A 10,846-nucleotide genomic window follows, 5' to 3' on the forward strand; every position below is an offset into this window, starting at 1 on the left:
AAAAACAGGCCAATTTTGAATGCCCCCCCCCCCCCCCCAAGAGTGATTTGCAGGAAATTTTATCCCTTAGAGAAGGTACGGAGACTGGTGGAGCAGAGAACAGAAAGGGTGAGCCAGGGTGGAGACAGGACCCCCCACTCTTGTGCCATGGTGTTATCTAACCACCCTGCAGGGTCTTATTTACTGGAGACTCGTTGAAAGAGGTGGTGTGGCGGGCAGAGGAGGGACTATGGGGTGCAGCACCCACAAACCCCAGCTCACCCCACAGCTGCAGGGCTCGGTCCGCACATGCACCATCCCTTTACACAAGGGCTACCAGAAGAGAGGAGCGTGTGACACGTACACACATCACACAGGGCATCCCCCAAAATAAAAACTGAATTAAAACATACCCAATACTCTGACAGAGGGAAAACCTCAAGAATCACAAGGGTCAGACAGGACAACCCTGCACCTCCCACCACCACTCTGCAGAGATCTTCCACTCTTGGCCCCCTTTGGACAAACATACTCTGAGCCTTCAGTGGAAAAATCCACCCAACTGAATGAAAAATAAATATACAAGTGTTGCCAGGACATCAGCCACATCTGTGGGCCAAGGGAGAGGGAAGAGGAGTCTCTACTGAGTGCCGCAGGCCTTCTGCAGGCTGCAAGGACAGACAAGACAAGCCCTCCCTCCCCTCTCCCCCCCTATTGCAAGGTAACAGTCTGAAAAGGCACTTCTCCCAAAGCAGGTCGCTCTGCGGGGCCGGGGGTTGGTGACAGGCGAGGTGACACCTAAGCACTCCCAGTTTATTGCATATAGGCAGGGTAGAGGGGTTGGGTTGGGTGCTGGCAGGTCCCAGAGGGCTGCAGAGGGCTTGGAGGACGCAACAGCAGACAAGGATGGCACCGTCTTGCTCTCTTCATCCCACCGTACCTTGCTTCCGAAGGCGACATTCACCTGGAGAAGCCCTTGCCTTCAACGGACGGAGAAGAGCCTCTGCATGGAGGGGCAGGCAGGGCTCTGGGGCACCCCAGCCCCATGGATCTGCTCCCCCACGCTCGGCTGTTGGGCTATCACTGGGGACCAGCAAGAGCCTGACCTCTGCGGGGACATGGTCACCAGCCCAGGGATGCTGGACCAGGAGCTGAGAAGAAAACTCATGCCACAAAGCGGGGGGGATGAGCCCCGCACGACGGAGACAGCGTCTAGTTATTTGGTCAGTTAACATTGGCAAGGGCTGGGGAGAGGGGCAGAGGGACAGTGGCAGAGGGTTTATATAAAAATAAAGGGGGAAGAGGGGAGAAAGAGCGAGCGTGAGCGAGCAAGGTCCTGGCTACGGAGCGAGAGGTTACATTTCGTTAGCCACCAGCTCTTTGTCGGTTACGCCGTTGGAGAGGGAGCTCTGGCCCTCGTTCAGCCTCTTGACCCTGTAGGCTTCGAAGTGGATGTTGCTGGTAATATCCTTGATGTTCTGCATGTGTGTCCTGTGGGAAAGGGAGATGGGAGCAATCACATTGCACTGGGTGCAGGTTCGGCCAGCCCAGCCTCTGCCACCCCAACCCTCACATCCGCCAACCCCTGCTTTCAAATACCCCATCGAGCCCAAATCTTCCCTCCTGCTTTACTGGGTAATGTTATCTTTAGGGCACAGGAGGGAAACAAAGGCAGTTATAGGCAGCCAAGAGCAGAAGCCTTCACTGGTACCAACAGCCTGTACTTGGGTAGGCAGGTGCCCTGGCTGCATAACACCCATCCAGGAAGATCCCAGTTCTTCAAGTCCCTGGGATCAGGTTTTGCAGCCCCACACCATTATCTGCCAGCAACAGCTCATATGTGGAGGGTTTATCCTGCAGCCAAATTTGGGAGAAGCCCAACATCCCCTCCAGCAAGGCAAGGGGGCTCAGCCTCCCACTCCCCGGCAGCAGGGGTGCCTCTTTCAAGAGAGACCAGCAGTTGCCCAGACCCCACAATGGCACGAGCATGGGATGCAGGAGGGTGATGTCTTTGGACTGGGGGTAGGACCCGGGGCTGGTGAGGGCTCATAAAGGCCAAAAGGCTTTCCAGCTGCTTGCAGGTGAGCTGGAGCCACACTGTCAGCAGTAATCTTGGAGTCTGTCCTGACCCTTCTCTCGATCCTGCTCTCCTCCCTTAACTCAGCACCACAGCTGAGAAAAGTCCCTGAAACCATGTCCCACTGAGTGGGGCCACCCCTCCCAAAGGGGCTGCAGCAGGCTGGGAGGGGATGGAAGGATGGCGGGATAATGGAGGAGCAGAGGAGCAGCCACTGCTTCAAGCTGGGCTGGGCTGTCCCCTTTCTTTGGATGCCACCTGGTGACCAAAGGCTACAGGGACAGGGACAGTCCTACCAACCTGATAAGGAGGTCCCGCAGGTAGGCGAACTCACAGTGTGTCGTGTTCTCCACTGGTAGAGAAAGAGAGAAACCCATCAGCGTGCACCCATGGCATGAGTGTGGCAACCACATGGGGTAAGAAGGACTTCACAGAACCACAGAATCCCAGACTGGTTTGGGTTGGAAGGGACCTTAAAGCTCACCCAGTTCCAGTCCTCTGCTATGGGCAGTGATACCTTCCGCTAGAGCAGGTTGCTCCAAGCCCCTGTGTCCAACCTGGCCTTGAACACTGCCAGGGATGGGGCAGCCACAGCTTCTCTGGTCACCCTGTGCCAGCACCTCAGCACCCTCACAGGGAAGAACTTCTGTCTTATACCTAATCTAAATCTCTCCTCTTACCCCAGGGGCTACAGGGTGCAGGACTCAAGAGTCCCCTGTGCTGCTGTAGGGTTTGTACCCAGCTACCTGCCCCAGCTCAGCATGACCAAGAGGCTGGCAAGGTCTGACTGAGCATTCACAGTCCCTTGCAACCTTGTCCCAACAAACAAGGGAGCTCCAAGCAGCATCCCCCAGCACAAACCCCTCTTGGGACCAACAGAAGCTTATGTGGGCCCCACACAAGGCAGGAAAAGGGGCAGCAGGAGCTTCACAAGCATGAAACACAGAAGTGTTTATCATCTGTAGCTTTGCCATGGGCATCCTGCAGCATCCCAGGCATGCTGGGGACTGCTGCCCAGGCTGGGGTGCTGTGGAAGGACATGGTCTCTTGCTGACAAGGCTACTGCTGTCTGAACAGGGCTTGGAGAAAGGAAGAGTGTTTGCAAACTCAAGGGCTGTTGCTCCATCACAATTTGTCTGACAAATTGCACTTTAAATTCAGAGGATAAATTCCCTTATTTCATTTCTTTTTTTATCCCAACACACTTGTACATCGTGCAGGAACGGCAAAACAACAAATAACACTGTTCTGCAAAGGCTGCCCGCCACGGCATGGCTGGGTCTGGGGTCTCCCTGTGCTGAAGGCAGATGCCACACATGGAAGGTGAGTGGTTAAATGAATCCTCTTAAACTCGGAGCTTCCAGGGACAGAGCACAAGAGGGCAGCAGAGCTTTAAAATACACTGATTTTCCTGCATCTTTGTTAAGCCATTCCTCAACACAGGATTCCTATTAAAAAGACTCATAAACGAGAATCCTATGAAATGAAGGGGAGGAAGGTAAGAAGGGTGGCACTGGAGATGTGCCAGTTGGCTGCCTGAAACCAGGACAAGGAAACGTGTAGGTGGAGCCAGGAGCTTCTGTCTGTAGCCTTTAAACCACAATTTAAAACGCATGAGAAAACAGGAAGATGCTAATGGGATGAAAATGGAAGAGGGAAGAGATCCCACAAGGGCACCAACCAAATGCATGGTGGAGGGTAGAGATGCCAGGAGAAGGCTCTAATCTGGGCTTGAGACAAAGACATGTCACTTGTGCCCTCAAATGCAGCCATCAGGCATTTATGTGTGTGACGAGCAGAAGCCAGACCATGAGACACCCCAGAGTGTCCCCTCTGGTACTCAGCAGCTCCTGAGCTGCACAGAGGCCCATGAACTCAGCACTTGAGCACTGGCCAAAGTATTTCCAGCCCTCAAACACCAGGGAAGCAATTTTCTTTGGAGGGGCAGGGAAGCATCATATACACCTCAATTTCTATGCTGGTTTTGGACCTTAGTCACCTTCTGTCAGGGCAGGAAGATGGGCTCAGGAGGGAGGGAAACAAAGACAAGATACCTTCAATGGTGCCCCATTTGGTCTTCCTTCCAAGGATTCTTCTTCCATTAACCTGGTATTCCTGGTCACTGCCCACCACTGCAAATGGGATCATTTCCTGAGGAAAAAGAAAAACAAGGTTACTTTTTCCTCCTGAAAACTGACAGGAACCAAGCTGGTGAGCAAAGTCTTACATCAAGTTCTGTCATCTAGAGAGTGTCATGGGATAAGCTGGTCTGTCTGTGGTGGTCCTGAGCAGTGCTGCCTGCCAGGGATCACAGGCAGCACAGGACCTGGGCAACAGCATGTCTCCCACATGCCCAGTCCGTAACCAGCCTAAACCCAGCCCCAAACCAGCACCTCTTTTGCAGGCACCAGCATGCAGCCAGGGCAAAGGTATCATGATGCTTCCCTCTCAACTGCCCCAGCATCTGGCTCATCACTTGCTGATCCAAGGTGGTGACTTTGTACTTCAGAGTCCCTAGAGAACTTTTTTTTTTCTTCTTTGAATTTGTCCCATCTACTTTCTAGAGCCAAAAAATCATTACTTCCCGTAGCAAGGAAATGACAAGCACGGCAGCAGAGCAGCCCTCATGGGCAGACACCAGCACTCACTGGTGTCTGGGGCAGGCAAGGGCCCATAAGACCCTTCTGCTCACTGGTTGCTGAGGGCACCTTTGAGGAACAGAGCTAGGGAAGTGGCAGCGACATGGATGGGAATGGTCACCCTCCCCTGTCCCTGCTCTGAGCTCTGGCAGGATCCTTAGTCCCAGGCATACCTTGTGGACAGGGCCTTTGGAAAGAAAACAGAGGCTCCTTGCAAGAGACCCCCCCCAAGGACATCCTCAGCCCCCAGAGCCGCAGGCCCCATCCAAACACATCCAAGCCACAACCCCAGGCACTAACCCTGAATTTCTCATTCACTAGTCGATCTTCAGAGTCTTCATCAAACTCCTTCTGAGGATACACATCGATCCCATTGGCGAGAAGATCAGCCATTATCTAAGGGGGAAGAGCAGAGGAACATAAGAAGGAGACACAGGCAGAGAAGCTGCATTCCCACCACAGCAGCTGCTCCGAGTTGACCCAAGAGGCTCTTGTGAGCAATGCCCACAGGTCACAGCAATGCCCAGCAGCAGCATCTTCCCTCTCCATCCTAAACACTGCCCACCTTGGGGACAGACGTGTTTAATTGCTGCACACCTACCAAACACTTGCCCTGGAATCTCTGCAAGAACCTGGTGCCAAGATATGGTTCAGGCTGAGAGTGAGATGAAGTTACCTGAGCTGGGTGTTGCTTTGGGGTTGATTAACACAAGCTGCACCAAACAATGGGGAACATCACTGCCAGGCATGTAACCCAATGTTAAGAAGTTGCTTTCTGGTGTTTGCTTACACTCCTTGGAAAAGGAGTCACAGCAGGGTTTGATCCAAAAGGACAGGCACACAGACAGCTTGGGAGAGTGGCCTTTAAAGTTATTGCCTCTGTGCACGGCAAAGAAATGCTGAAATGGGATTCCTGGGTGCAGGCTCAGCTCACGGGGAGCTCAGAGGATCAGCCTTCTACAAAGCTGCAAACCCCAACCCAGCCTACGTGCTTCCTGTGGCAGCCCTAGGTTGTAGGCTCACAAAGGAGCAGATCCAGCCCAGAGAACCCCCCCCAGCAGCCTCCCACCCCCCAGTCAAACCCATACACTGTTTTTAGGAGAACAACCCAACAAAGCAACTCCAAAGGGCATCAGAGCCCATTCCACTAACTCAGTGCAACGCTGGCATCAACCCAGGTACCCTGCACCCAGGCTGGGGCTTTGCCATCACCTGCCCACTCTGATCCAAACCCAAAAACCTATTGCTCCTCCAAACCAGCTACACCCCCAGATGCACACAGGGCTCTGCTTTCGAAGCACACATCCAGGAGTGCTGGAGAAAAGGGAAAAGGTTCCAGCCTGTAACCTGGGCTTATTACCTGCCCTCTTGTTTGCACCACCAGATCTGGAGCCATAAGCATAAGAAGGGTGAGCCCCTTGCAGAAGGGGCACTGCAAACACTCCCCGTGACCACATCTGGGAGGATTTTAGGGGTCTGGTTACAATCAGGAATGTGAGATAGGGCGAGTTCATCCTGAGCAGAGCCAGTGCAGAGTGGGTGAGCCAGGAGCTGTCCCCATGGTCTGTCATTACACAAGGATGTTAGCAGCAGCTGAGTGTGCCCAGGTGACATTTGAGGTCCCAGACTGACTTTGTAGTCCCAGAGCCAGCCCGCCAGCCACAGATGTATGGATACATGAACATGGAGCCAGCGGTCTGCAAAAGCCACTGCAGAGAGCAATGTGGCACCATGGACACTCCATCCTCCTGCACCAGCTCCTGGCAGATCTCTGTGCAGACAAACCCAGCCTGGATTACTTCTTGGCTCCATTGCCAGGCATCCTCTAGCTCACTGCTAAGAGAACTGCCTGCAGAGTTTGGATTCAGTCCCCAAAACCAGACTGGATATTTCAGTGCCTGATCCTGTTTCTTAAGAACTGGGAAGACACGGGTTTGGGAAGGGGTGGCTCACCTACAGAGACATTGAACCACCCATGGCTAATGCGCCATCTTTTCCATAACCAGTGGAGATGGCCCCTAAAACTGCCCTTTTGGCAATACCCCCTTTCCCTTTGCTTCACTCCCCTGCAATTCAGACTCACAGACCAACGAGCTTGGTGGTTTGCTGATGTCTGCAGGGATGCCGAGACCATCATGCCTGAAGCCACGTCCATCAGCTACACAAAGGGATTATAGCCCCTTCTGAGCCCCAAAGTGGGGCAACTCCACCTCTCAGCAGCCCATGCCTTGCCATGGATTCAGACAACTCTTCCTCAGCTCCCCACCACCAGCTCCTGACCAAGGCAATCAAGGGAAATTCATTGCTTGCTTTCTCCGTAAATCTTCCCCAGCTGAACTCAGCAAATTCACACGTATTTTGCCTGGTTCCTGCATCAGAGCATGATGCTGTCCAGGGAGGGTTTTCCAGCTTCTATGTGCAGCACCATCTACCTTGCAAAATAACAGAACCCAGCCTGAAAATAACATCAATAACAAAGGAGGCAGGAGAAACAGGCCCAGAGATTTAGAGCTCAAAACTTATCCTGCACTAAGATCCAAGAGAAACACGAGGAACTGCTTGGACCACAGGCCTTTTCTCCGGCCACGTGGGATCGCTCAGAGCTGCAGCCGGAGGAATGTGCTGGGCTTGGGGCCAGGCACTCGCCTTCCCAGCCCTGATGGGGGAGGATGAGGGATCGGGGAGGGGGAAAGGGGCAGGGAGGGATGAGGAACAAGAGACAGGAGCCTGGAGAAGAGCCGCCAGCTCCTTACCCTTTGTTTGAAGTAGTCCCTCTCCTCCAGCGTTAACGTGTCGGCTTTGGCGATCACAGGGACGATGTTGACCACTTTGCTCAGGCGCTTCATGAACTCGATGTCGAGCGGTCGGAGCCTGAAAAATACAGCAGCAAAAAGGGGATTTGTGCACTGGCAGTGAGGTGGGGGCTGCTGCAACCCCCTGCAGAGAGGGGACATTCAAAGACTAGACACAGAGGAGGGATCTCTTCCTTTAGGACAGGACAAATAAAGACATTTTCCTAAAAGCAGGTCTGGTTTGCAGACAAAAACTTGAAACATTTCCCTTTCAAAGCACCCCGCTATCAACTGCAAACCCTCACAAAGCCCCATGAAGTGGGAGAGGGCTTTCATCTCTGCACGCATGCTCAGCCACTGAGGACTGCAGGAACTTGCCCAAAGCTACACGTGTCCTTGGCGAAGCTGGGATGAGAACATGGGTGATGCTGTGCCCGCGATGTATAAATCAAGCTGGGGAGAAACCAGAGTGAAACCTCCTCCAGCCATAGCCAAACTGTCAACCACCATCCAGGGGCTATTCCTGCTCACACTCCCTCCTGCGCTGAGCACCAGCCTACTGTTGTGCACGAGCCAGAATTGCATCTCACATCGATCTCACATGGGATTAAAAAAGGCTCTGCTAATTCTCCAGGCCTCAAGCAGCACAGAAGAGACACTGCTTGTTCCAGAGGGCAAAAACGTCACAAAATCTCTACAACAAAAGTCTCAGTGGAGGAAAGCTGCAGCTTTGCATAACCCCAATGAGCAGCCTTTTGGGAAATCCCTCCCTGCTAAATGCTCCTGCTGCCAGCACGGACAGCCTCTGGTGCCATGCTGCTCATGTCCAAGGGCTGCAGACAGCGATGGGGGCCTGGCCATGACCCTCACTCACTCCTCAGTCCTCCCTGAAGGTGCTTTTACTGCTGGGGTGTCCCAAACCAGCTACAGGAAAGCCGTGCTTGGGACACCTCCACTTCCTGCATGTCCCCTCAGTGGCTCGGGAGGGGATGGGTGACAGTTGAGCAGATGTTGCCTTGAAAAAAGGAAACCCGGAGGTTCCAGGGGAGGCGAGGGCACAGGAACACCCTTGGGATGCTCATGCATTAAGGAGCCTGTTTGAAATGAAACCTCACTGAAAGCACAGGAAGGGGCAGAAGGGTCAACACCAAAGCCCCAGAAGCAAAGGGAAACCTCTGCTGCTCGAACATCCCTATGACCTCAGTGATGGCATATGCCAGCAGGACACAACCCAACTCATCTTTGGTGGGACTGGGGCAGCGAGGTGAAGTCACCTTTCAGAGGAGCTGTAGGCTTCAGACCAACCCTGTGCCACAAGCCAGAGGTCCATGGCAACAAAGAAGAAACCCAAACCAATGGGATGGTGACTTAAAATGCCCTGGTGCGAGCAGGCACCCAATAGGAGCCCTGGGAGGTGGGGGGGAACACAGAGCAGAGCATAGCCAAGAGAGCACCTACTGCCAACATGCTCAAGCCAAACCCCACCATGATCTTCTCAGGCCTCACAAAGGGCTCAGAGACCCCCCCAAACCCATCACAGCTCCTGCAAACCCAGCAAGAGTCACACAAGTACAAAGGGGAAGGGGCTGATCCTGCTCTTCAGCAGTCACCAGGCAGTGTCCCCATTCCATGAGGCCACCCCTGCCTAGTTCCATGCCTAGAGAGGGGGGTCCAGCCCCAGAGAGAGCCACTCAGCTCTGGCTGATCCCAGAGCAGAGCTCAAGGCTGCTCTGGCACAGCCAGCACTGGTGACCCAGCTGAACCCTTCCCTGGTCAAACCCCAGGGACTGGGCTGGACCTGCAGATACACCTTCTCTCCACATGCTAACAGCAAACATAGCCCAGAGCACATCATTAGCCCAGCGCACATTGTTAGCATGTGGATAAACGAGTTCCTAACACACACACTCAGGAGTCACAGATCGCCCTGGGCCCCAGGAAAGAAAGAGTTTGGCTATTTAAATAAAAAAGAATAGAAAATAACACAGGGAAACCCCCACGGACACATCTAAGCAGACTTGCTGCTGGCAAACATTGTTTGGAGCTCTGCATAATGTATTTCCCAGACCTCCAAGGAAGTAATGCAGTTATGCTCCTTTCCCAGCAGACTTCTTTCCCCTCCTCTCTTTGCTATTTTTCAAACAGTTTTTCCCCTCTAAAAGCCTCTTCCCTACTGAGACTGTGTTCCTGCCTCTTTCATCAGCTTTTCTTTTAGAGTGAAGACCAGGATGCACATGTAGCTGATGCAGATGAATTAGCAATCACTCAGACATTCCAGTTTCAGCTCAAGTGACACGTAAGAACCCTCACTGATACCTGGAGGATGCCAGCAGTGAGCCTGAGTGCAGGAGGCAGAGCCAGAGCCAGCCCACACCCGGCCCATGTCCAGCAGCATCCACTCTGGCACAGTGACTGTGTCCCACACCAGCCTGCAGCCAAAGCCAGAAGAGCCCAAGGCACTTTTGCCATGACTTGCTGCTCCAATGGGCAACTGCCTTGTCCATGGAGGTCACCTCCCATGGGCACCTCACTGCATCAGCCTGGAAAACTGGAAGGGAACCAGGGGCTCCCCAGAAGAGCAAACTGTTTGTTTTAAGGGAACGTTGCAAGTTCCTACATACCCCATCAATGCCTGCTGGGTAACCCCAAAAGACCTTAAGTATTTAAAAGAAAGTGGTTCTTTTCATTAAGAACAAGACCTGTCACTAGACATCACGTTCATATAAAGACACCAAAAGAGAATAAATGGCTTAAGGTGATCACGAGTGCAGTTTGATTTGCACTAACAGCCATGTACAGACCAGGCAGTCACAGCCAAGGTCACAATGGGGCAAGCCTAGGACAGCTTAGGCTCTCCAGGGACCAGTTTTGGCATTTAACCACCATCACCATCCTGTGACAAGCCCCACATGCCAGCACCTGGTGAGGATTAGCAGTGAAACCCTTACATACACAGGTATGCAAGACAGCAAGAGAAAGCCAGATATTTCATTTCAGGTGCACGTGGTCTGCTCCAAGCAGACCACAAAAGAGAGGGTAGAGCTCAAGAAGAAAAAGCATCTGTTTTCTTTCCTCTCCCCCAGATGGTCCCTGATATTATTAAACTGCAACTAGACACCTACATGCTTTTGTCTCTGCTGGGAGCAAGGGAAGGAGCTCTAAGGGCAGTGGATGGGCTGGAGCAGGAGCTACAGGACAGGCTCCAGACCACCCTAGTCAGCCCTGGTTGCTCCACCATCCCCTCTTGCTACAGGGCTGGGAAAAGCAGTGCAGTTGGGTACACCTTATGGCTGGGCATGCATTATGGTGTCTGGGCACATGTTATTTCTGCATTGCCAGCACCCACCACGCATGGACAG

General features: G+C 53.1%; 1 protein-coding gene across 1 annotated transcript in view; it reads right to left on the reverse strand.

The window, feature by feature from the left end:
• Positions 1–1,184: 1,184 nt before the first annotated feature.
• The window catches only part of SEPT9 (septin 9), an 18,818-nt gene continuing 9,156 nt past the window's right edge, over positions 1,185–10,846 (reverse strand). Inside the window, exons 6-10 of the mRNA XM_010019025.1 lie at positions 7,449–7,566; positions 4,996–5,091; positions 4,111–4,207; positions 2,357–2,408; positions 1,185–1,470 (exon numbers count right to left, since the gene is read on the reverse strand). Of these exons, the coding sequence (XP_010017327.1) occupies positions 1,335–1,470; positions 2,357–2,408; positions 4,111–4,207; positions 4,996–5,091; positions 7,449–7,566 (499 nt within the window). The 3' untranslated portion in view covers positions 1,185–1,334. The remainder of the gene's footprint in view (positions 1,471–2,356; positions 2,409–4,110; positions 4,208–4,995; positions 5,092–7,448; positions 7,567–10,846) is intronic.

Source organism: Nestor notabilis, unplaced genomic scaffold (assembly GCF_000696875.1).
Source record: "Nestor notabilis isolate BGI_N333 unplaced genomic scaffold, ASM69687v1 scaffold5120, whole genome shotgun sequence".
Taxonomy (NCBI): domain Eukaryota; kingdom Metazoa; phylum Chordata; class Aves; order Psittaciformes; family Psittacidae; genus Nestor; species Nestor notabilis.